The 26,729-nt window shown below is 47.0% G+C and overlaps 2 protein-coding genes across 3 annotated transcripts; one reads left to right on the forward strand and one right to left on the reverse strand.

The window, feature by feature from the left end:
* The first annotated feature begins 2,781 nt into the window (after positions 1 to 2,781).
* Positions 2,782 to 14,094, forward strand: MTIF3 (mitochondrial translational initiation factor 3). Of its 2 annotated transcripts, none has more exons than XM_004458517.4 (4): positions 2,782 to 3,011; positions 9,411 to 9,926; positions 12,666 to 12,823; positions 13,839 to 14,094. In XM_004458517.4, the coding sequence occupies exons 2-4, from the start codon at positions 9,467 to 9,469 to the stop codon at positions 14,055 to 14,057; spliced, it is 837 nt and encodes a 278-aa protein (XP_004458574.2). In that variant the 5' UTR covers positions 2,782 to 3,011; positions 9,411 to 9,466; the 3' UTR covers positions 14,058 to 14,094. The 2 variants fall into 2 exon arrangements, with proteins under 2 accessions (XP_004458574.2, XP_058133010.1); XM_058277027.2 differs by lacking the exon at positions 2,782 to 3,011 and adding an exon at positions 3,235 to 3,518.
* GTF3A (general transcription factor IIIA) lies at positions 10,711 to 26,260 on the reverse strand (the record flags this gene model as incomplete). The annotated part of the gene is made up of 9 exons (XM_004458543.4): positions 10,711 to 14,304; positions 14,536 to 14,595; positions 15,661 to 15,890; positions 16,527 to 16,607; positions 18,265 to 18,338; positions 19,393 to 19,481; positions 19,871 to 19,967; positions 24,000 to 24,100; positions 26,051 to 26,260. Coding segments are annotated over 9 exons (1,107 nt in total), but the record flags the coding sequence as incomplete, so codon positions are not given.
* Between the last annotated feature and the right edge of the window lie 469 nt (positions 26,261 to 26,729).

Here is a 26,729-nt window from a genome sequence, read left to right on the forward strand (position 1 = left end):
CCCACCATTGGAACAGTGTTCTCTGTAGCACACAAAGGCCCAGCCTTACTGCTACCCTGTCAGGAGGCCCAGAATAGACGGCGGGGTCAGCACCTGTGCTGAGAAGCAGGTGACAGTAGACGGCCTCTCTCCTTCCAGGACAAGTTGTGTGAGCGTCTACCCTTCAAATAGCGCACTGCAGTGGCAGGCATTCAAGCCACTGAAGTTCAGATTTTCTTTGTGAATGCAGACTTTAAACAAATTAATCCATTGCTGTTCAACTGACTGTAAAATTAGTAGATTTACTGTTGCAAAAAAAAAAAAAAGAAGAAGAAAGAAAGAAAGAAAACTGACAAAACTAAGAGCTTTCATGTCCACTTTTGTAAGGTCACGGATGTGTCCTAGGCTGCCAGCAATGCAGCTTTAAAATCTTTGCAGCAGGACTTAGCAACTTTCAGGGGCAGCACAATGGCTCCAGTGTACAGTGGGAAGTCTTCCCTCTACAGTAAACATGGGAAACTCCCCATTTGAGCAACTTTTCCCTTCCAAGATGGAAGACAGAGAGAGTACCAATTTATTGTTAATGTTACCTTTGCTGTAGTCTTGCCTTCCTTAAATGGCCTGGATTTTGTAACTAGAACGTCCTGTGTGGGTGTTTTAAAACGTTAAGGGGTTTTATTTAAAATGTAAAATGCTGTGTCAAAAATTGGTCGTGTTTTGCTTTGATTTACATGGTAGTAATTATCAGCATGGGTTGAAAAGTTTCATGGACTAGCTCCTTCTTTTTCTGCATTACGTCCAACAATGGCAATGGGGATTATTTTCATTAAAAATGTTTCAAAATGACCAATGTTAACCAAAACCCCTCAAAACTCAATACCATTGAAGTAGAAACAAATGGTCCCATTTCCAAAGGAGACTTCTTGAACCTATTTTCTACTTCATTCAGTTGTACAACGGAATTTTCACAGAACACAAATGGAATTTCCATATACAAATACTCTTTTACATAGCAAAATACTCTTTTAAAAAAATCATTACAATATATCACTTTCTTTAGACAAATTTATCTTGCTCATTCACAGCCACCGTGTTTTAATTACTGATGCCATTTTTTTGCCTTTTTTTTTTGTAACTTACCATCATTTATTTAATCAATACAATATCAACAGACATTTAGGGACTTAATCGGCTTGTCATTACAGATAGTACAGAAAAACTGATAATAAAGCCTAAATTTGTAAAAGTGAGAAGTGTTTATAATATACAGCAAATTTGCAAAACTAGACCACAATCACAAAAACCATAAACATTTATCACAAAAGTACCTAAGCATACTTAGTTTAACAAAATTATGCTAATCACATGCTTTCTAAAAACGTTTTCAACCAAATCATATGCCCATTTTAAAAAATGTTTTTCTAGTAACATATATGCAACCTAAAATTTCCCCTTATAAACCACATTCACATACATGATTTGGTGCTGTTAACTACATACACAATATTGTGCTACTATCACTACCCTCCCTTGCCAGAACTTTACTCAAACAGAAACTCTGAACATCTCAAGCATTAACTCTCTGATCACTAAGTGGCCCCTGGTAACCTATAATCCAGTTTCTGACTCTATGAGTTTGTTTATTCTAATTATTTCCTATCACTGATCATACAATATTTGTCCTTTTCTTTCTGACTTATTTCACTCAACATGATGTATTCAAGGTCCATCCATATTGTCCCATGTATCAAAATTTCATTTCTTTCTACAGCTGAATAATAGTCCATTGTATGTATATGCCCCATTTTATTTATTTATCCATTCATCCGTTGATAGACACTTGGGTTGCTTCTATTTTTTTGGTGCCATATTTTTTGACATGAGAAGTGATCAATCTGGAGTTTAATGTTATGAAAACTCTTAAAAATGCTTACGAAATTTATTCAGAATCTCACAATAGTTGGAGAGCACATGAAGGGTTATAACAGGTGTAGTTACCAGATGTTCTCTAGCTCTACTGGGGGAAAAGGCTTAAGTGGCAACATGCTGGATTTGGGTTACTTAAAGAAGTCCCCAAGTCCTTTAAAACATCGAAAAGGGCTTTTGGCGGAGGGTACACCTCCTTTCCTGATGTTTTTAAAAACAGATTAATCACAGTCTTGTCTGAAATGAGAATGATTCCAACTTTAATATTTTATGAGATTAGAAACATGGTATTGGGCTGAGAGTATCTTCAGGTTTGTGAAGTAGCTGGCGTCCCTTGCTTTCTTCGTCCCTGTTGACACCTTTGTAAACACTAAGGAGAACATGGGGAGGGGTCCTCTCAGTTATTAAGCTGGTACTGTAGTGCGAAAGCCACTATCATTGTAGATAACTGCTTTCAACTATGTTTAGTTGATTCTATATAAGGTCTCACACATTGTAGACTTCAATTTCCTATTTTGACAAAACCGCCTTTAAAAGAGCTTATGATTTAACGGAGAGGGAATATATAAATCATGGTCCATTAAACTTCGAGGCACCTACATAACAGTAAAATAAACATTCTTTTGATTAGCCTAAAATTAGCTTTTTAAATTAGTACTGTAGTCATTGTGGCAGCATGAAGACATGTCTAGCGCTAATAACTGTGGCAGTCTGAAATTATTTATGAATCCCCAAAAGAGAAAGATTAAGTTTGAGAGCTGATCCACGCGGGTGGGCGTGAGCAGCCTTTTCAACTGGACCTCAGCCAGGCGTGCTTCAGGTTGAGTCCCCGCCCTCTTGCTGGGTCGGATAAAAAGAGAGACCTCCACAGGCCGGAAGAGAGCGCTCTGCCATTTTTTGGCCCTGCCATGTGACAGGAAGGCGAGGCTCAAGCAGCTGAGGCCCCATAACCCTTTACCGCCTCTTTCCGCCAGGTCTTATCAACGCCGCGCCTGGGAAGAAACGCTAAAGGCGACGCGCGAAGGCGGGGATCCGCGCGGCAGGACGTTATCTTAGGGGTCGTGCCTGCGGAGGAAGCGGCCCGGTGCCGGCCACGTCCCCGGAAGGTCAGTGCCACTTCCGTCCCTCCGAGCGGAGCGCGCGAGGTGCCAGGGGACCTCGCACGGGACCACGAGCCTGGCCGCAACGTTGTCTCGGCTTTCCAGAGCCGCAGGGCCTAGCGCCCGCGGCGACACTCCCAGCGCCCTCAACGTCCCGCCCGCCATCCCGGCTCCCCCTGCGCGCGCGCGTACGCACGCACGTACGCACGCAGCCCCGCCCCCTGCTGGGCCCTGCCGGGGTGGGCGGGTGCCGACCAGGGAGCTGGCGGGACCGCAGCCACGGAATCCCAGCGGTCCCTAAGTGGACCCTGGGCGCCACGCTCTTCCTGGAAGAAGTAAAATAAGTTTTCTGAGAAGCCGGGCTCCCAGAACTTGTTAGGAAAGACCTCAGCCCCGGAGAAGCAGAGGGTGCCGGGAGGGTCTGGAGAATTAACAACTGTTTGTGCCGGGCGCAGTAGGTAGTGAATAAATCGAATTTGCTTTCCGAGTGGTAGAGTTTACCATCTTGTGAAGGTGAGAAATAGTAACAAGTTAACCCCGGAGTTACGGCGATGATAAGTGCTGGAAGTGACCGATTTAGTGCATTTAACGTGGAGCATAAGGGCTCAGCGTGGGGGAGAGCAGAGGGTGCCCGAGAAAGCGCAGACGCACGAAATGGAGCGCTTCCAGGCAGCCGGGCAGCGTGCCAGGGACTGAGCTGGAGGTCGTCACGGCTTCCGGCCTCCGCGGAGATGCTGGTCTTTGACCTGCAGGGAGGCGGTGGGTGCGGGATATCAGGCTCTGGGGGGAGGAGTGATGGGAGGATTGCGGTGTGGGTGACAGGGCCTAGTTTAAACGAGTGGGTGCTGTGAACTGGGGTTGTGTCAGTGAACATGGAAAGAAGTGGGTGGGCTGCAGAGTTAGGGAGTCAAGTTGATAGGGCTTGATGGCGATATGCATTACCCAAAAAAATCAGAATTGTAAGTTCATAAAGTGACTTGGATATAGACTGGAAACATGAAGGGACTATGTGTTTTAAGTTGTATACAGCAAGAATGCCAGTTTATTAAATTACAGCGAAATGCAGCCTGGAATAATCGTGTGGGCATGACTAGTGAATTTTTGCATCCATGTGGGCTTTTTATTTTTTTATTTTTTTTTAAGTGAACACCCATATACCTATGACTTAGATTTAACAGATATTAAGTAACATTTTCCCATAATTGCTCATCTGACTTTACATTTTTACTGTGCGTTTCAGTCATCATCAGTGGCAGACATCATGAAACTTCCCTAAATTCTTCAGCATTCATCTCCTAAGAATTCCATTTCACACCCAGGAAAACTGACAGTCCCCCCTAGGCTTTCTACTACCTAGTCCGTGTTCACATTTTCCCTTCCATCCCGTGTGTCTTTAGCTGCCTTTTTCAAACACATTGCATTTTACAATGATGTTTCCTGAGCCCTTTTTATTCTGGAATAGCTTCCCCCCTCCTTTTTGTTCCCAATGACTGGCTTTTTAAAAAGCCCAAGCTAGTTATCTTGTCCCACACGCTGGACTTGTCCGCTAGTTTCCTCATGATGCCGTCTGCTTGGTTCCTCTCCAGATCTGGCCCTGTATTCCCTATAAATTGGAAGCGAGGTCTGCACACTCTTAGGTTCTGGTTAAACCTCTTCGGCAAGAATGCTTCCTAGAAGATGGCACCTTCCACTGGGTGCTGGGCTCACGTCACAGGCATGGGCAGGCAGGGCGTGCTGCCCCCTGTGGATGCTGCTCACTGTGGCCTTTGTTACCATGGTGATGGCCAGCTCCCTCCTGGTAAAATGTGCTTTTCCCTTTTTTGTTTGAAAGTTGTCCGTGGGGTGACACTTTGGCATCCCATGAATGCCTTGTTTCCTTATCAGCTTTCTACCTGATGATTTCTGCACCCACCCTTGCCTGAATCGTGATTTCCCGGGGTTGGCAACATGGTGCCTTTTTAGTTATGTTTACTCTCCTTCTGCATTTATTAGCTGACATTCTCCTCTAAAGAAGAGCCTTTCCTCATTTACAGGGGATGATTACGGTTCCTGTAAAGGTAGGATATGTGCTCCGTTCTTTCCCTTTAAGTACCAGTTGTCAAAATACGGAGACAGGGTATGGGTCATGTCCAGGGGTGGCGAAGGAGCTTTTTCCCTCCTAGGTTTTACACATTCACTGTCTTGAAACGCATTACAACTCCTAGTCCTTAATGCTTAAATTATCCCAGATTTGGCCAGTGGGAGTCTCTTCAAGCTACCAAACTGTAAATGAAATATAAATGAGCAAGCAAACCAAAAAAACTATACTACTATCTGGGAAATCTGAAAACCAGATATTTGACTATATTAATTGGGACAAATGTAGTAGTAGTTATAAAAAAGATGAGAATCCTTACCTCTTAGAGATAATACAGAAGTATTTACTCATGAAATGGGGAAATGGGAAAATGGGATTTACTTCTAAATAATCCAAGGATGTGTGGGGGTGCGGGTGGAAGAGGTGAAACTAGATTAGCCATGTGTTGTTACTTGTTGACAGTGATGGATGCTTCATTCTAGGCGGGGCATATTTTGAAGAAACATGTACATCTTCAACTTTGGTGATCTAAAGCCAAAATTTAGCTAGTATGAAAGCATAATTGCAGTGAATTACTTTGCTATTTAAGAAAATTTTAAGCTTTACTCAAAATATGGTAAAGAACTTAAAAAACAAAACAAAACATAGTAACAGTGTTTTTCTCTTCTTACCCTTTACCTCTTCCTCTTCTTGGAAAGTGTTTTTAAAGCTCTAAAAAGTCCTGTAGCATTTTTTAAAAAATAACTTTTATTTTATATAAAATATATTTATTAGTATAAAAGACTAATACTGTTCCTTATAAAAAATTATAAACAATAATTAGAAAGACTGGGGGTGGGGGTAGGAATCACTTGTGTCATCATCCTCAATTAACCAGGGCTCTTTATAAATTTCCACCTTTTTTGTACCTAGTTTTTTGTTTGTTTATTTGTTTGAAAATAATCCTACATTTAAAAATAGTATTTTCTATTTTAATTTGTTGCTAAGTTACTAAACAGGATACACTAGCTTTCATCCTGAACTGCTAAGAAAAAAAGAATAGATCACATTTTAACAATTATTATCTATTTAGTACTATGACTTTGCATGTAACAACTTCTGTGCCTTGTTATTGACATGGACTTTGGAAAGAAATAAAACTATTACTTTAGACATGAAGCTTACCACGTTAATAGAGCAGGAACTTAAATTCCCTATAGCATCTAGCACTTTGATACTTAGAGAATACCTAGTGACATTTGGGACTTGATGCTGCTGATACTTATCTAATGATAAATGGAAAAAAGTCTTCTCTAGTCTCCTCAGAGATTTCTGAATTTTTGGTTTGGGGGTTTCCTCTACCAGCAAATATCTAATTTTGTATTAAACAGTACCTCAGCTATTTAAAATCCACCCCCTCTCCCATCATAGAGCCTTTAGAGCATCCACAGCTGGAGTCCTCAGTGACTAGGTAACAATTCACCTCATTCATTCTGAGTTGAAACATCGGCCATGGGTCCCTCACCAGGGCCAGTGGAGATTTGGAATGCCAGCTAGGACTGGGAAGAGTGCAGTTTCCCAGCATTTGTGATTTGTGTAGATGGGGGGGACACTCCTGAAGGCCTGGAAGCTAGATGCCAGCAGATTCTGCCATGCCTCCTCACCTGTTTCCTTTGCTCACACATTCGTCCAGCCAGTGTACATCAGGCCAGGCTCTGGGCTCTAGTCTTGGGAACACAGCAGGGGACAATAAGGGCCACTTCTATTTGCTTATGAAGCTCACCTTCTAGTAAGGAGAGGCAGCGAACAGATACACAAATAAATGTATAGTGAATGGGCCAGGTCGAGGCAGATGCAGTGGCTTTCTACAAAGTCAGGGTAAGTGAGTTTGAAATGATGGGGTATGTTGTCTTACAGCGGGCAGGCAGGGAGGCCCTCGCCGAGTAGGTGACATTTGAGAGACGTGCAGATAGCTGAGGGAGAGTGGCGCAAGGAGAGGCATGGCTAGTACTTGCAGGAACAGCAAGGTGACCACCCTGCTGGAACAGCGTGAGCCAAAGGGTGTGGTGGGCCACGTGGGCAGAGAGTAGGTGGAAGCCAGATGACAGAGCAGTGGAGGCTCGTCCAGGGCTTCTACCCTGCGTGAAGGTGGGCGGCCGGTGGAAGGGTGTGGGGGCTGAGATCCGACTTATACGGTTTTAAAGGATTGCTCTGCATTCTGTGTGGGTAAAACAGGGAGGGGGACAAGGGCAGAAGCAGGGAGACCAGTCAAAGAGGAGGCTGTACTGTAATCCAGGTGAGAGGTGACGGTGTTTTGAGAGCAGGCTGATTGCAGTGGAGAAGGTCGGAGAGGTTGGATCCTGGAGATATTCTGGAGATTGCACAAGAGGCTCTGCTGATGGATCACTGAGGGAAATAGAAGGGCCAGGTCCTGAGCGACTGGAAGGTTGTGTTGCCTATCGAGCAAAGACTGCAGGAGGAGCAGGTTTGGGTACAAGGTCAAAAATCCAGCTTTGGACGTATCAATTCTCGGATGACTTCAAAGTGAGGATGCTGGATAGGCCATTAGGTCCCCAAGTTTGGAGTTCAGGGGAGAGGTTGGAGCCAGATGTGCATATTTGGGTATTATCAAGCTAGGTAAGGGGGGCAGTGAGAACATGCACATCCCATCACTTTCTAATCACCTATCATGCTTTTCTTATTTTCATGTCACATGTCAACATGAGGGGTTGAGGGGTGGTGAACGTGGTAGGATCGATGAGTTGTAGACCCCAATGGGTCAAAGCTAGGGCTGGGAGAGTGAGCTGGACAGACAGGTGTGGATAGGGGATGGCAGTGCTGGAAATCTGCATTGTGTGTGATAGGGACATACTTCTTGGTAATGCCAAGGTCTCAGAGGGGTGTGACCTTGGCAGTGGGTAGCTGAGGGGGGTTGGAGGACAGCTCATTGGAGGGAGAAGCTCCAGGAACTCCGAGGCAGGGTAGGTAAGTGAGGATATGGAAATCACCAGGAATTCTGGTGGGAGACACACCAGAGAGACAGGGAGTGGGGAGAGCAATATTCTCAGGAATCAGGAGAGTGGCTGAGAGGTCCAGAAATGTCCATAACGAGGACTGGCAGGATCATTTTGCAAGATCCCTGCCTGGTCCCTGCTTTCTGTGGCCCCTTACCTCCCATGATTGTGTCGCCTCGCATGTGCACCAGAAGAAATATTTGCTAAAAGAAAAAATAAATTCCATTTCTTGAGTGTCCACAAAGTACCAGGCACAGTGGGTAGCACTTCTCATTCCTTGTCTTTAAGTCTCACAACAACCCTGCTAGGAGAGGTACTACTAGCCCCAGTTTTTCAGGATCAGAGGGGTTGAGTGACCTCCCCAAACCCACGGAGCTGTGGTTTGACCCAGGGGTCTCTGGCTCCAGATCTTTATGCCATGTGCTTCCCTACCTCCAGAACCCTTGAATTAGCCCACTGCAGACTGCATCTGTGATCTCCAGCTACTGCCTGGAGCGTGGTTTCTCAGACCCCAGGTTCTGATTCATTCAGTCTGGGACTAGTCGGGGAACTTCCATGTTTAACAAACGACCCGGGGGATTTGCATGCAGATGGCCTCTGGTCCTTTCCTCTCTCATCTTTGACAAGTCCCACCTCCCTGGGTTCTTGATTCTCTGCTGTGTCTCAGCAAACCACCAGGTGAAAGGTGGGTCCTCTTTTCACTCCTCAGCCTGTGCTCCTACGATTTACCAAACACGTCCCTGCAAGAGAGAGACACTTAATGTGGTAGAGAAGCAATCAAAACATCAACGTGCCATGTGTAACTGCGGCGTCACAACCAAGAAGTCACCCAGCGTCACCGTGCATGGCCAGCAGCCTTTCTGGCCTGTGGGTGGTCTTTGTAGTTTATGAGGCAGCTGTCTGGTTTGTCAGGGATTTCTTTTCCAGTGGTCTCAGTTCATACTTCCAGTGGGCCGGCCTCCTGCCTGGGTTGTCTCCTTTCCCCTAACAGTGCTCTTATCTTTTCTAAACCATCAAATATATTGATAAATTACTAGCAGTTGATTATATTAAAAGTCTATGGATTGATGTTTATGAATTGCTAAGGCTTTTATGTACTACATTCTCATAAGTGGCACACTATAGGAGCTGTAGGAAATAGAATTAAATGAGATAGTGCATGGGGGAGCACTGTGCAAGGATGGCTTATAGTCTCCTAATAAACGGAGAGGACTGCCATGAGTTATCCTGGCCAGGGCACCTGACAGCACACATCACTGCAGCTTTCCCACTGGGGATCTTGGGGTCCAGAGAACAGCACTTGGGTAACATTCACAGACTGTATCGTGCCCGCAGCCACCTACGGGGACAGACGATTGGATTCCAATGAGCTGTTCGCCCAGCTTCTCAGCATGACTGCGCTGTTTCTAAAGAGGTTAGCCCTGCACACCATCAGGACTGAAACGAGCTGCTTGAGATGTTCTGGGGAACACGTCGTGCGCAGGACCGCACCGGCCCGGTTGTCCATTATCGCCTCCACCCCCAGACTCTCCTGCCTAGTTCAGGCAAAAGCTTTTTGTACTGTTGAAGGCAGGCAGGATGAAAGAAAAAAGAAAAGAAAGAGTGAAACAGTTTTTAGTAATGTTGGAAGAAAAATTAGTGAGCGAGTTATTCGCGTCCTTGACGAGCAGGGCAGTGACTTGGGCAGCATGCACCGGGCAGACGTGATCAAGCTCCTGGACCAGCGAGACCTGCGGCTTGTTAGAAGGAACAGCAGCGCCGACCCTCCGGAGTACCAGCTCCTGACGGGGCTCCAGATTCACGAGGAACGCCTCAGGCTCAGAGAGAGGGAGAAAGCGACACCCAAAGCCGGTAAGTGTCTTGCTCTGCGCTCCCCGGGTTCTTTAGATGACACACCAGCCGGGTAAATTCTAGCATTTGCCAGGGTGCTTTGTGACAGTGGAAAAGTGAGAAGCTGGAATATTTTCAGAAAATCTGTGGTTCCACCACCATTTCCACTGCCCTTTTTTTTTTTCCTCCTTTATCCCTCACTTATTTCCTCTTCTCTTCTTTGTTTCCCCTGATACCCTGTGTCCATCATTTCTTCCTTTAAACCAGTATAAAATGAGGGAAAACTAAGGGAACACAACTAAAGGGACACAAACTCTGTTCCTACTTTGTCCTCTAGCTCGTGATGGGCAGAGCAGTGACAGGTGCAGTGACACGATTCAGAGCTGAGGCTCGCCTCCCCTCGCCTCCCCTCGCCTCCCCTCGCCTCCCCTCGCCTCCCCTCGCCACCCCTCGCCACCCCTCACCTCCCCTCGCCTCCCCTCGCCTCCCCTCGCCACCCCTCGCCACCCCTCGCCACCCCTCGCCTCCCCTCGCCTCCCCTCGCCACCCCTCGCCTCCCCTCGCCTCCCCTCGCCACCCCTCGCCTCCCCTCGCCACCCCTCTCCACCCCTCGCCTCCCCTCGCCTCCCCTCGCCTCCCCTCGCCACCCCTCGCCACCCCTCGCCTCCCCTCGCCTCCCCTCGCCTCCCCTCGCCTCCCCTCGCCTCCCCTCGCCTCCCCTCGCCTCCCCTCGCCTCTCCTCGCCTCCCCTCGCAGAAATAAGACCAACTGGTGAGAGCTCTAGGGAAGTAAGACAGTGTTCACTGAGAACTTTATAAAATGCTTTTATTTTGGGAATTAAAAGGCATACAGAAAAATATTGCAATATAACCAACACTTGTTACCCAACACCCAGAGCGAACAAATGTTAACATGGTCATACTTCTGATTTTTTAAACAAAATAAAACATTAGAGAAGTTGAAGCCCCCTGTGCCTTCTCCAATCCCATTGTCCCAGCTGTCATGTGAATTTGGTGTGTACATCCAATCCACATCTTTAAATTCCAGTTATTATATATATGTATGCTTAAGCAGTATATTTTGTATGTGAAAAAATGTGATACTATCAGATGTTTTCAAGATTTGAAGTTGACATAATAGCTGTAATTAATTTATAATTACCATTATACAAATAGACCATACTTTGTTTATCCTTTTTCATGGACTCTGGGGTTTCCATTTTTCACGAACAGGGAGCAGAGCTGTCGGCGTCTCCTGGCGCACACTCTAGGTCCCGTGAACCCACGCTGGAATAGCCAGGTCCTCTTCCTCCCATCAGCAGTTCAAAGTGTCTTTCCTGCATCCTCACCCACTCTAGGTACTGCCAGACTCTAGGTTTGGTCATGCAAATGGGAGAGAAGTTGTCTTAATTTGCCAAAGGGCTGCCGAAGCAAAGTACCAGAAATGTGTTGGTGTATATAAAGGGGATTTATTTGGGGTAAAAGTTTATAGTTCCAAGGCCATGAAAAGTCCAGCTCAAAAGCACCATAAGAGATGCTTTCTCACCCGTCAGCTGCCACGTGCTGAAGCAAGTGATCTCTGCCTGGACTCTGCCTTCCCCTCCTGGTGTACCGTCTCCTGGAGCTCAGCTGAGGGCACCAGGCTTGTCTCTTACTGGCCTCTTCTCTCAGGCTCCACTGTTGTGCTTTCTTCCCGATTTCAGCGACAAGCTTCAGGCCAATGGCTCCTCTCTCCCCTGGGCCTCAGCCTGGAGCCTCTCCTTTCTGTTCACACGGCAGGATCAAAAATGGTAGTGCTCTCTTCTCAGGTGTGGCTCTGTTTATCGGACCCAGCAAGAGGGCAGAGCTCAACAGGAGTCCTACCTCAGTGTTTTAATCCAATTGAAAGAACGTCTCACATCCACAGGAATGGACCAGCCAAAAAAAGTCTTTCTCTTTTTGGGTTTAGTAAAATAATTTGAAGCTGCCACAGAAGTCCTCTTACTGTTTTAGTTTGTATTTCCTTTCACCATTTGTTTACTCTCTTATAAGTTACCTATTCATCCTTTATTTTTCCATTTAGATCATTTTTCTTTGTGATTTATATAATTATGTTCTGTAGGATGCAAAAACTATCACAGTTAGACTTTTCACTTTGTTTTTGCCCTTTTTATAAATACTCAGTAGTGTTAGTTTTGATAAAGGATGAGTATCAATCAGCCAAGATCACAAGCATATTCTGCCTTTTCTTCATTTTAAAGTTGTCTTTTTCCCATCTGGGGAGATTTTTGTATGAGTCAAGATCTTTTTCTTCCCATATTAAAACTCCCAGTGGTCCCAAAAGACAGCAGGAGTGAATGCCAGATGCAGGGAACCTGTTAGACACAGCCTGCATGACTCTTCAGAGGTGAGGAGAGACCAGGGGAGGAGCTGGAGTGGGAGCGTGTTTCCCAGATGCTGATACATGTCAGAAAGCAGTGAGGATAACTAAGTTGATCATAAAGCCAATCCTATTCCCTTTAGAGGACCAGTCGTTGGGTGTTCTTAAATGATAACAATACATGGAAACAGTTCAGATTCTTAAAATACCCTTACCTGGCAGTTAAAAAAAATCAGGACCTTTATTTCTCTCTCCCCGCTTTAAAGTGTTCATTGGTCTCTGCAACTAAACATCAGATGACAGCACTATTAGGCACCCGGCTGCAACCTAGTTTTATGCAGTCTGTGTGGCCATGTAGATTAGTGACTGGTCCTGGCACCAATCCTTTCTGTTTCAAACTAGGACCCACCCAGGTAAAGGAACTAACTTTTTCTTCAAATATTGGACCACATGATTTGGACACAAAGAGTAAACAGATTCAGCAATGGATTGAGAAAAAATACCAAGTTCAAATTACTATAAAAAAAGGGAAGAATGTACAAGAGCCAGAGAATAAAATGGTAAGTAAAATTAGGTGTAAGTAACTGCTTGAGTTTTCTGTTTGCTTATTTTTTTTATTGGTTTTATTTTTCTGATCTAAAAATACAATTGTAAAAAATCCAGAAAATTTAAAGGCAAGAAGGGTGACTTGCACTTCTACCCAATCATAAAACTGGCTTTCCAATTTGGTTTTGAAAGTACAGGCATACTATATTTACATTACCTTTTCACTATAAAAAGTATTTTTCCATGTGTAAACAATTCTTTCATAATTTGAAGACTATATACTATTCTATTTTTTATAAATCATAGAACATCTAACATTTAAATAGGAAAACTGAAAACTTTAGATTCTTCTTTTAAGGTTGCTTCCTTTTTATAAATGCCTGTGAGAGGCAGCATACAAAGTTATATTGTCTTCTAGAAAGTGTGTGTCTTTTTATGGTCCCAGGATATGTTTATGAAATATCCTTTTGCTTTTAGAGTTAGATAATTTGTCTCCAACTAAAAGATAGGATTCGGTCAGCAGTTTTCACCTCTAGCTCCACATTAGTATCCCTTAGGCCTAGATCCCAGCCGGTGCATGCTGAACCTTTGGAACCCAGGTATCTGGATTTAAAGAACCATCCCAAGTGATCCTAACAGAGTGAGGGTTGGGAAACACTGCCCTGGGCTAACAGTTTTGGGGATGAGGAGGCAAGTGGCCAGTGCCTAAACCCACTGTTTTGTTTTTTGCAAGAGGAGATAGTCTAGGGCCAAAATGTAGCCCGAGTCCATTCAGTGACATGATGGAAGGATTTAAAACTTGCACAGCTTTAGTGCGTTTGTTCAGCTACATGGAATTTATATAACTGCTTGGTTATTGCATAGGTTTCAATCACCTTAACCAGATACGACTGAATTGATTAGCTAACCGCTTCAATAGCAGCAATTCAAGAATATTGTTATTGTTTTAAGAGTGTTAGAGCTTTAACGGTAGAAAGGGTAAAAGACGTTGACTTTTAAATTACTCTTTTGGCCACTTTCCTTTTTTAGGAAGAGCTGTTTAATCAGATACTCCAGACAATGCCTGGAATGGCCACCTTCTTAGCCAGGCCGCATACCATCAAAGGCGGAAGAGCTGCAGTGTGTGTTCTTCGTTGCTTGAGCAAAAAGGAGGAGAATGAGTATAGAAGAACTCAGGAGACCCAGAAAGGAGACGTTCTGTCCAAGGAAAGTGGACCTCATGGGAAATCAGAGGTTCTACAGCCATAATTTTAATAAAAAAAAATGTGCTTCTGAGAGAAAATAACTAAGCTCTTTGGTCTGTAGCCCTCTAAACCAAGCAGCCTGATAATTAGCTGCGGGTAAGTACTGCAACTGTCGAGAACATGTTTTCTTCAATACAGTTCAGTGACTCTCTGTTTTTTGGCAAGGATAAGTCCTGTTCTGGTTTCTTTTTAGGAGGGATATATCCACTGAGATGAGAGGCCAAACTTCGTTTTTCACGAGCTGCTTTTACCTTTGGGAAGAAGGAAAATGATAGACAATTAGGATTCAAATTCAAAGTTCAATTTAACTAATTTACAATTCAGTTGTATGTCCTGAGAGTAAAGTCCACAAGGCTGCCTTCAACAGCCATGTAGACTCACACAATAATAAGGAATTGAAAATATTCAAAAACAGTTTACATGTGGCTTGAGCAGTTTGTTTTAGTGGAATTTAACAGCTTGCCTAAGTAGTTTCAACTTACTTTGATCTTCATTTTCTTCTTGTCAGGATCGTGTACAACAGCATGCCTAGTGAGACTTTGCTACAAGGAGGGAAAAAGAGAAAAGGCTTTATTTCTAAAATGCCTACAATTGGTGCTTTTTAATATGAGGTCTCCATGAATTACTTAAATAAACTGGCAGTCTTCTGCTACGTGCTGTTGAGGGATTTGATTCCCCCATCAGAGCTAAGGAAAGAATTGTTCCTCTTGGACTTAAATCACTATCCTTCAAAATTCCCAAGGACCAGGGAGTGGGTGTAGCTCAGTGGTTGGGTGCCTGCTTTGCATGTACGGGGGGAAAAAAAATTCCCATGGACCCAGATTAAGATTTATCTAATCCCAACTGCCTGTGGCTTATTTCTTTCATAAGTAACAGGAAAACCACAGGTTCTGACCAAATCATTCCATACTCAAGAACACTGTTTTAACTGGATCTACCTAAACCTAACACCTGTGGGAAATCTAACCAAAATCCTTGCTGTCCTTGATGAGGCTGACCCACTGCCACTCCAGGTGGTCTTCTCATGGTTTGGCCCCATGCTGAGCTGCCCTGTGGAAAGCATCTGTAGGACCACCTGCCAGAGAGCGAGTGTCTGAACACTGCACAGGCCCCCCCACCACCCTCCGCAGTGTCCTGCATTGACCTACTGAACCACACTGAGACCTAAACGAGGGACCCACAGTTCCGTGCACTCCACTTCCCTTCTCGATCCCTCAGCGACAGCAGTCTAAAAGCATACTCTTAGGAACAGTAAATATATGATACCATGGGCCAGGGTTTGCAAATGTGGCACGCACAGTCAAACACAGGTTACTGGACCCCTGAGTTCCTGATGCAGGAAGCCCACGCTGGGGCCTGTAAGTCTGTTTCTGATAGGATCCCAGTGGTGCCAACACTGCTGGTCCTCAGCCACACTTAGAACCGCTGGCATGGGCAGATTCGGGCATTTTAAAGGCTCAGTCTGAAGCAAGAGAGGGAGGCTTAGGATGATGCTCGGCCAGCGCCCCGCCTGTAGACCCTGGGGTGCCTCCTGGAATCCACGGCTCCCAGGAACCCAGCTTGAAAGGCACAAACCCAACAGCGTGTGTGTGAAGACATATACTTACCTTCATGGCAAAGCTTCTGCCACAGCCGGCGTGCTCACACACAAACGGGCGCTTTTCCTCATGGAAAGAGAGAATGTGGCTCTGGAGATTGAACACAGTCGTGTAGGTCCTACCACAGCCTTCCCGGGGACAGCGAAACACCTCCCTTTCTGGGGCATGGGTTTTCATATGTTGCTTCAGGTAATCTTTGCGTTTGAACTTTTTCCCGCATACTTCACAAGTTGTTTCCTCTAGTGAAGCAGACAGGCAAATTTAACCAATTTCTCCAGATCTCATACAGGAAAAAAAAAATGAATGCTGACTAGAAAAAGTAACATCTCCAGTGCCTAAAACCTTATTACCAGACACAAATCAGAAACTGTAGAGGAAACCTTAGCCTGGCCCTTTACTGGAAGCCTGTTGGCTCTGTTCCCCCAGGTTGATATGTCACACGAAGTCACTGCTCATCGCTGAGCAGCTGCGGTTCTCAGCTGCTCGCCGTGGGCAAGTGCAGACAATTAAACGGAAGCCCAGTTTCCTTCCTTTCCCCATAATCCTCACAGCCCTGCTTCCCAAACCATCCAGAACATGAGTGCCTCCCAGGAGTCTTGCAAGAGCCTTTCGTAGTGCGAGTGTGCCCTGTGCCTCCTAGGACCTGGCAGGGCTCCTTCCCTCCTTAAGGGGCTGCAGCTCCCTCTTGCTCATTTGTCAGCCAGCTCGTGTTTCAGTCAGTCTTAGGCCCCGTTGACTCCAGTACCCAGCACCTCACAAAACATCCTCTAGAAGCCTTCTCACATAACAGCACATATATAATATTTTACTCTTTTTAAAGTACCAAGTTCGATAGGGGCAAGTATTTATTCCATGCCATCCATTATCTGCCTTACCTTTATGGGTTTCTCTCACATGTTTCTGAAGCTCTGTCCATGTTTTTGCCACAAAGGAACATCCCTTTTGACATCCGTAGCCTGTTTAAAAAAAAAAAAAAAAGGACTGGTGCATTGCCTAATGAATATTCAGTGTAACACTGATCATACAAGGAAACTTACCTGCATATGAAATTGTTCTAACTCCCAGTGCTATTCTGTTAGTCTCAAGAGGTGAGAATAAAAACTAAGAAAAGTATGTTACAGTAAAACCAACCATTGCACAGCTAAGTGCCTCAAAGGAGGATTTGGTCTCCGCAGTCTTCACAAGATGCCTTCCCCTCTGTAGTTCTCAGCCAGCTACAGACTCCCCAGCTTCTTCCCCGCTGCCCCCCATCTCACTTCCCCCTCCCTGCCGGCTTCATGCTTGCTGCTCTTATTCCTCAGCAAAAGCATTTTCTGGCTTTTGCCTTGGCAGGCAACCAACGCCAAGTCTCAGTAGTTCCAGTGCCCACCACCTGCCTGCTTTGCATCTTGCCATCATTTAAGTTTCATACTTCAAAAAAAGTAGTAGGGTACAGCTGAGAAAGAAAATAAGGTAGAAAGACTGAGAACAAAACTGGACTTTGAAAAGGCACCTGTGCTCATTATGCAAGGCACTACAATGATTGACCAGTTCAGAGCCAAGCTGAGTCTCACCTAACTGCCGAGGAGTAACTAAAAGGAACAAGCTGCCTTACCCTTTCAGCTGCTTGTCTCTTGATTTTCTGTTGTTTAAAAAAACAAAACCATAAATTCTAAGGCTTGGGAACACATAACAAAAATCTCTCATGGAAACAGATAACAGATTAAGTAATGTAAATCACGTCCTTTTGAAAAAAGTTACAATCTAATTGCTCCAAAAACTTCAAATTATTATCCAAGCCCTTTTTTGGCTAACGAGGAAGATAATGGCATAGATAGTAAATAAAAGAAATTAAAAGCAGTTATAGGGAAGCGGACTTGCCCAGCGATTAGGGTGTCCGCCTACCACGTGGGAGGTCCGCGGTTCAAACCCTGGGCCTCCTTGACCCATGTGGAGCTGGCCCACGTGTAGTGCTGATGCGCGCAAGGAGTGCCGTGCCACGCAGGGGTGTCCCCTGCGTAGGGAAGCCCCATGTGCAAGGAGTGTGCCCCGTAAGGAGAGCCGCCCAGCACGAAAGGAAGTGCAGCCTGCCCAGGAATGTTGCTGCACACACGGAGAGCTGACACAACAAGATGACGCAACAAAGAGAAACACAGATTCCTATGCCACTGACAACAGAAGCGGACAAAGAAGACGCAGCAGACACAGAGGAAAGACAACCAGGGCGGGGGTGGGGGAGGGAAGATAAATAAATAAATAAAAATCTTTTTTAAAAAAACAATTATAAAAAAGGATGCAACACTGACCTGGAGCACTGGTGCTTTCATTACTAAAAAACATAGCCAGGCAACTGCCACCAACAGTAAGACAGTAAATTTGAACAGCAGTGACACAAGAGTGGAAGAACAGACACAAGCTACAGGGACTCGGGTCAGGAGAAAAAGGTCTCATAAACAGCACAGTATGGAGCCACCCCTTTGCCTAATTTTAACCTGCTGCCCTTATGTAACAGGTTTCCTCTGCATGACAATAACACAGACTAGAATGTACCAAATATTCAAAGAATTAAACGAGTACACTCTACTACTGGTGTTTTACCCAGAGTGACTGCCTCAGTGGACCCCCTATACGTACCCTCATGTACCTTCTCGTGTCGCTTCAACCTGCTGGGTGAAGCAAAGGGTTTTCCACATCCTTCGTGGTGACACCTGGGTATCAAGACATTAGGTATTAGCCAACCCCTTTAACCTAGAGCTCAATCTAGGGTCAGTGTTACTTTGTCCCATTTCTGCCTCTAGGGTCTCCCCTCTTCTCATAACCCAAACAAGTCAGGTAAAAAGATTTAAAATTTAAACCTAATCATAGGTGAAATTCAAATTATTTGATGGGCCTTGGGTTGGATCTCACTGTTGGAAAAGAAAAAAGTCACTTTTTATTTGGCTTACATGAGCAAATTGAACAGTTTTCATTTTTACACCTCTGAATATATACTCACTCTGCTTTTATGGCCACTGGAAGATAGTTCGGATTATCTAGCTTGGCTCAGGTGCACCTGAGCTGCTGTAGTCCTAATGATGCCTCAGGTATGGAGGAAAACCCAGCAGCAGATGCATCGGCCTCAGGGGAGCAATAAAGCATGTGCCACCTCTACTCAAGCCACCCACACCCAGGAGAAGGCAGAGCTGTGCGCAAGGCCAGGCACTGTAGCAGCAGCAGCTCCCAGCCAGAGACCACAGCGTGCAGACGGAAGGCAGGCCCCACCTGGCCACAGCAGCAGCCACAGCTTCAAGCACTGCGCATCGTAAGCAGCAGGTCACGATTTCCCCACCCCCTTTGCAAGCCCATCGCGACCTATATAATCATCCTTTCAAGTCCCTGCTGGAAACCCTCTCTAGCTTAACTAGCTTAAGCTCAATTACTTTTGTTTTGTTCTGTAGAAAAAGAATAATGTCTTCATAGTAATGTTTATATTGTTGAACAAGGTTTTCTATTTGAATAGTTTTGTCTCCTCTTCAAGCTCAGCCACTATTCCACCAATCTTACAAACTGTTTGGAAATGCATTAAGTATTTGTCTTAGAGAAACAAAAGCAAAACAAACTTAAAAAAAAAGTCCCAATATATAAATAGGTATACCCTGTACCCATTAAGAGAAAAAAAACATTGACCAAGAAACTGTTTCAGAAGACTTCTGCGCCCAATCTGTGTATTTCAATCTTCCTCACCTGAAATTTTAGAGCTATTCAACCATTTAAAATACCTACTTGAACAGTGGCTCACTGGTGTGCTGGCACTGGTGGACTTTCAGCTGCTGGTGTTTCTTAAAGGTCTTCTTACAACCTTCAAAATTGCACTGTTGAGGAAAGGTTGGGAGTCTTGAGAAAAATCTAAGAATCAACAGTTTATATCAGAGCCCTCTCAAGATAAAACCATTTTTGGAGATTATATACTTGCTACCTTCACCCATTTAGTGGCCATGAAATTCTACTTTATGTCAAGAAACTTTAAAAAGTAACACTAATTGAGAAAACAAAAATATTTAGTTGGGGTAGTATATCAATAATACACTTTAATTAGGGCAATCGTGTTTACTTCCAGAATGAAACCATTATCCTTGGGATTGCCAATGCCAGACTAAATTCAGATATTTGAGAGACCATTTCGTTGATGAAAATTTTAGAAAGATAGGCAATAAACATAAAAATATTCAGAAAATTTGTCTATAAAATAATTCATACTTACAACATACTGTTTTTGCTGATTTTCATGTTTGCACTCAAAATGTTTCTTCAAGTTTGATTTTGTGTTGAATTTTTGATCACAGCCCCTAGCTTCACAACTGCAAAATATGAATAAGCCAAGGGAAGGGAAGGTCTAAGGTGTATATCTTCCTACTTTATAAAAGCTAGTTTTTCCAAAGTACGGTATAAAATAGCCTTTAACAAATTCCCCAGAGCGTTAATCCTCACGGCGCAGCCTCAGCGCTGACGTGACTGTCCTGGAGGGACACGTTTCCAGGTGAGGCCCCTCCAGCTCGACGTGCCACCCCAGCCAGCCTTCAGGCCAGGCAGACGGGAAGCCAAGGAACCGAGTCCCCAGAGCATGCCCTGCCTACGTATGCTCGGCTTAGGAGCTGATGACCTTAATTTTTCTTGACCTGTCACTGTCAACTGCATTGCCAAAAAGACCTCAGGAACACTGGCCTGGGCACCTCGCTGGAGGTGAAAACGTATCAGGTGCAGAACCACATAGTGGGCCCAGGCGCCGCACGGGTGAGGAATATCGCCACGCCACGCTCGTCCTGCGTGAGCGTCTCTGTACCTGGGCCTTGCATCATCAAAATGCATGGGGAGACTTTTCTGCGATGTTTCCATACACCTGAGGATGAAGTGACACGTCCTTCATGAGCCCTAATCGTCACTGTCACTCGCTGAAACACTAAACGGTACAGACACGAGGCCCAGGCTGCCCGTGGGGGCTGGAGGAGACGATGGGACCAACAGTCCGCAGTGCCAGTGGGGCTTGCCCAGGGTCCCCCAGAAGCACACGGGGAAGGCCCTGTGACTGAGGCCACCAGTGGCCCCAGCATCCATCATAGCCCCTGCGTGGGCTGGGCGCGTGGCCAGCAGAAACAGCTTTTCCCGCCTCTGGCAGCAGAGGTGTGGGGGCTAGGTTTTGGTTTGGCCGCAAAGCGCCCGTCCTCCCCCACTGGTGGGGAGGCTCAAGCAGCAGCTGAGCTGTGGCAGGACCCGCGGCCGCGGAAGGCCCGAGCAGAGCGGCAGGGGCAGGGGTGGGCAGGAGCTGCGGGGTGGCCCTGGGCAGCCCACCCCTGCACGTCTGCACCGTGGAGAGCCTGTCCACCATGGTCAAACCTCCTGTGCTGGCCTTGCTGTCATTAGACTCCAGTTCTGGGTCAGGCACCAAACCCAGCACAGATGTGAGCAGAATGGCTGGAAGAGTCCGAGTAAGCAGAGAGCAGGTGCGGGGACACGAGGGACCCCGGCAGCGGGCAGCAGGGCACCTGCTCGGGTCCGCAGACCTGGCCACAGCTTCGTGTCTGGGAGCCAAGCAGAAGGGCAAGATGCACAGGAACCAGCCACATCACCAAGGTCCGCGAGAACCTGGGCTTTACCATGTCAGTGCTCAGCACCACTGCCACGTTAAGGAGGGTGTGACGCAGGAGAACAGGGAAAAGGGCCAGTCTGCGGGTAGAGAGAGAACCTCAGCGATTCCAGGGAAGAAGAACGGCCGACAGCGGTAGCAGAAGCAAAGGAGAGGGGTGTGGGGTGGAACAAACGGCCCTGACGCTGGCGAGAGAGCTGTCATGGTCCCGGAGAGCTGCCTTACCTCTGGGGTGGGTTTCGGGGTGTAAGGGGATACACCCATCCAGACAGGCACAGAGCCAAAATGAGACCAGGAGCTGAGCTCAGCGTGGGCTGTGAGGAACTCTGGCCACGTGGACTTCAGGAAGCCACAGGGACGGCCCAGTAATGCCGTCCGGCCAGCAGGTGGACACGACTGGCCGCCCTGTTTCAGCTAGAATAGCCCCGACCCTTCCCTTTCAGCCTGTGCACCGGCCCAGCCCGGGTTTCCACTGGGCTTTGTTTTTAATGTTACATGCACAGTCACTCGTTCAGAAACCAAGACGCCCAACGAGACCCACAGCCAAGGAGACCCACAGCCAAGGAGACCCACAGCCGCAGCTCCCTCCCAACCCGACCCCACCCAATCTAGGTACCAACAGCTTTTAGTTTCCTGAGGCACTTTTAGGGTTTTCTTATGCAAATATAAGCAAATACAAACAGCTTCTTCACACTGCCTTGGGGATGGCCTCAGCCAAGCAGGGAGCGTCTGCTTGTTTCCTAGCCATCTCACTCTACGTCTCACTCTACGTGGTGCTGCTATACTTGAGCCAGTCCCTGTTGGTGGGCATTTGGATTGAGGCCAGGCTTTTCCTCCTATGAAGAATGTTGCAAATAGACCTGTACATGGCACTGAATACAGGCCCAAAGGTATCTGTAGAATAAATTCCCCAAACTGGAACCTGCCCAAAGGCTAGAATCTCAGCCCTATTTTCTAGGCCACTCAACTCAAATATAATTTTAAATAAATTAAGCCTCATTTAGGGTCATTTACTTTGACAAAACATGTGACAACACTTGAATGGACTGAAATAAAGACATCTGCTATGGCAGTTTGAAAGTATTTATGAATTCCAAAAGAAGAAAATTATGTTTGTAAACTGGTCTGTTTCTCTGGGCATGATACCCTTTGACTGTATTAGATTCAGTTGAGACATCTGACTAAATTATGTTAAGATTAGGGCTTTGATTCAACCACGTCATTAGAGTACAACTTAGCATTGAGTCCTGGCATCCTTGGGCTGATAAAGGAGACTCTCAACCAGAAGTAGACACAGAGGAGAAGAACAAAGAGGAACAGAGACAGTTCATTAGACATGGGCAGAGGCCCCGGGAAGAGAGAGAGCCTGACTATCTACAGATGACCTTGTGAAGAGAACAGAGCAGCTGAGCCGGGAAAGAAATGAGCCCCAGGGATAAGGACGAGTCTATGCCAGCCTACAGCTGAGTCACAAGAAGCTGGGACCACGGAGCCTGAAGAGGAAGAAGAAGGCTGAACCCTTGCAGACATGGCCCGCCATCTTGCCTCAACACATGGCAAATGACTTTGGGAAAGAAAGTGCCTCTTACAGTACCTTGAGCTGGACTCTTTAGGGCCTTGTGACTATAAGCTTCTACCCTAAATAAATACCCTGTATAAATCCAACAGTGTTCTGGCACTTTGCATCAGCACTCCCTCTGCCCTCGTTCCCACCAGCTAACATGCTGGTAAGGTAGGGCTGGGGTAGATCCCCCCACCCCTGAGGGGATGGCTCTGCACGGGTACACTGACAGTGAGGGTCATCGTGAGCCAAGGCTCCTTCCGCAGACTGAACATCCAGTGAGACAGAAGCTACTTCACATTCTTCACCATCTCAAAGCCAAGAGAAATCAACTTGGGTCATAGAAAACCTTACTGCTCAAGGAACTGTCTTAAAGAACAACATTATGGTCTGTCTTAACCTGAAAAAACTGTATACAGCTATTTCCTGATTAGGTCCAGAGCTGTCTGCAGGGGACCATCCATTATGAAGCTTATTTTGTTTTGGTCAGTGGTTCTCAAAGTGTGGTCATGAACCAACAGCATCACCATCCCCTGGGAACTTGCTGGAAATGCAGATTCTCAGGCCCACCCCAGACCTACTGAATCAAACGCTGGGGCTGCCATTCAGCCATCTGTGTTTTAACCAGCACTGCAGGTGATTCTGGTACACTGTTAAGATTGAGATCCACTTTTTTAGAGAAGTAGCTGATTTTAAAGAAAAGCAATACCTCCAGCCTTTTAGAAATACTCAGGAACTCCTAGGATAAAATTAAACCTTGAATGGTACACGCTTAATTCTAAGAAATGCATGATAAACTATTAAAAGTTCTACTTCCTCATGCTTTTTGTTTTCCCAGCAGCTTATCCGTTCAGAGACCCTGATGATGCTGAGACAAGTATTTCCATCTAGTCTGATCTGTGTGCTTTTCAAGGCTGGTATCCCCTTTAGCAGGTACCTTAATGGGAGAGAGAGGAAGCAAACCCAAGAGGACCCGAGGTGAATACTTTCTTGAAGTTATTACACATGAATGAGCCGCAAAGCTCCACCCCCCACCCCCCACATGTTCAAACCTGTCCCCATCTTACATCAGGCAAGAAGGAAAGCAGCTGTACGTTCTTTGTCTAGCGAGCTAGCAGTCAATCGATTTTCTTACCAGGTCTACAAGCCAACCCCCACCCCTTCGGCCTAAACGCAGTTCTCACTTACACGAACGGCTTCTCCCCAGTGTGGATCAGGCTGTGGCGGCTCCGGTGGTAGTCCCTGATGAAGGCTTTGCCACACCCTTCATAGTCACAAACAAAGGGTCTCTAGCAGGGAGAGAAGGGAAATAGGTAAATCCTGCCCTGGTTAGTGAGTAAACCTGGTTTTATTTAAGGCCTAAAATGCCAAGGAAGCAAATCCATGGATGATCATCTCTAGTTTCCAACCAGTAAGTGTGCCAAGGCAAGGCTTCCCTGCGTAAAGTTACACAGGAACACAAATGCCGCAACTTCTCACAAAGTCACTGCAGGTGAATCCTGCTGTGAATTCCAAGGCAGCAGAGTTTGTTCTCTGAATTCCATCTGAAATAAGCCGGCCGCCTTCCCATCATGGGGCCAAGCATTTACCTGGCCTGGCAACAGGCTTCATGGCTCAGCCCCTCCTAAAGACTCCCTGTGTGTGATCACATGCCTTTCTCCACAAAGCAACATCCTCAGCATGATTTTCTCTGTCCAGAGCCCAGTGTGGAGGAGGCTGCAGGCTCTGACTCATCCTGAACCAGCCCAGCGTCTGTGCTAAGAGAAAGCCAGGCACAGAGGCGGAAGACAGGAATACATCCTCACGTCTGCAAAGCTCACTGGTACCAGGGCAAAGCAAGCAGCTCCACCCCGAACTGCACCCACCACGTGGGACCCAGAAGAGGGGAAAGGGGGCCCATTCTGAACCGACAGGAAAAGTCAAAGCATGTCCCCAAATAACAGTTTTGCATCCCTAACTATGAAAAGCATTCAACCACAATGGCCCAGGGGGACGGTGACAAAGGCCTGGGATGAAAGGATGAGTAGCAAAGAAGGTGGGCGGGAATAAAGAGACCCCCTGTAGTACCAGGGAAGCATCCGCAGCACCTGGCACGGACAAGGCTCAATAAACATTTATCAAGACAAGGTGTGAAGTTTGGGATGTCCACGACCTCCCAGTTTTTCAGTCTGTCTGAAGGAAGTGAGTAGTGTCAAGGTACAAAATACAGCATACAGATCTAAAAGGACAGGCAAGTTCTAATTTGGACCTACTTATCTACCACCCACTTTCTTCCCTGCTCTATCTCCAGGGTAAGAACGAGCCCATTGTGATGATGAATGCACAACACTGTGATTATACTAAAAGCCAATCGGTAATACAGCTTAGATAGATTGTATGATTTGTGAATATATCTCGGTAAAACTCTTTAATAAATAAATAATTGTGCAAAAATAGCCAGAAATAGCAGCTATGTACAGCAGGGGAAACAGAGATTAAGAGGTGAAGAATTTTCTTGTTTTTTGTTTAGTATTATTATTGAAATAATGAAAATGCTCTAATGATTGAAGTGATGAATGCACAAGTATGTGATTATACCAAATACCACTGACTGTACACTTTGGATTAATTGTATGCTTTAGTAATATGTATCAATAAAACTGATTTGTTAAAAAAAAAAGGGGGGGGGGGAGCCTGGCACCCAGGGGGCCTCAATACAGAGTTACAGAGCTGAAAGAATGAGCGCATGCCTCTCTCAAGGAAGTCACCCCCTGCACCGGTCGTCACACCTCACACGTGTTTGCGGATGAAGGGGCGATGCTGCCTGACCGAGACTCCAGATCAAATTAGGGGAAAGTGAAGCTTGGTAAGCCCCAAGGATCTCAGCCCCTGAGCTCCTTCCCCCCCTAAGGCACAGCGGGCTCGCTTCAGCGGCCCAGGGTCCCAAACCCAACACGCCTCGTCCAGCGGCGCCCGCGACCGCGCCCACCGCCCACCCCGCCAGCCCGCAGCGCACCTGGGCTCTCTGGCGCTGGACCACGGCCACGCCCGGATGAGGGCCTGCCCCGGACGAAGCTCCGCCCCGCCCCGGCCACGCCCCCGACGAAGTCGCGCTACGCCCCGGCCACGCCCCCTACGAGGTCGCGCTACGCCTCGGCCACGCCCCCGGCCACGTCGCGCTACGCCCCGGCCACGCCCCCGCCCGCCGGGCTCCGCGGGCGGGAGGACGCTCCGGGCCCCGCCCACCTGCGGCCCGTTACCTCCCCGGTGTGCTTGCACAGGTGCGCGTCCAGCTTCCAGGCCTTGTTGTAGTTGGCGCTGCAGTCCGGGAAGGAGCAGATGAATCTCCGGGGGAGCACGGGGACCGCCGGGGGCAGGGCGGGGCCCTCGCCCGCCTCCGTGAACGCGTCGGCGATGGTCAGGGACGACACGGCCGCGGCGACCGAAGCCGGCGGCTCCAGGGCGGCCTGTCACCGCGCCCCGAGCGGGACGCGCAGCCACCTGTGGGCGGCGGGAGCGCGCGGCCTAGAAGTCGGGCCGGGCCCAACCGCGGCCCCGCGCACTTCCGGGAGCCGGCACGCGGAAAGCCGGTTCCGTCCCCCTCCCGGCCGCGCATGCTCGAACACGCCCTCGCCGGCCCGCGCCTCCCTCTGCAGACGCAGGGCGGAAGGTGCGCGCGGCGCCCAGCACCTGGAGGTTCCGTGCCTGAGGCGCAGCTTAAATGTGGCGTGGTTCCCATTCGCCACCACGGTCCTCGGAGGAGCCACCGGGCATAATTAAGCTAGCCTCTTACCACGCGGGTCTGCCGTCTGTGGCTGCGAGTCCTCGCACGCCCTTTGAATGCTACCCCAGTAAGTCCCAGGACAGTGCTTCCGGACCTTGGCTGCGCTTCGGGGTCACCTTTTACAAAGGCAAAGCCCGGGACACACCCGGGACCCC

The sequence above is a fragment of the Dasypus novemcinctus genome, chromosome 15, assembly GCF_030445035.2.
Source record: "Dasypus novemcinctus isolate mDasNov1 chromosome 15, mDasNov1.1.hap2, whole genome shotgun sequence".
In the NCBI taxonomy this organism is placed as follows: Eukaryota; Metazoa; Chordata; class Mammalia; order Cingulata; family Dasypodidae; genus Dasypus; species Dasypus novemcinctus.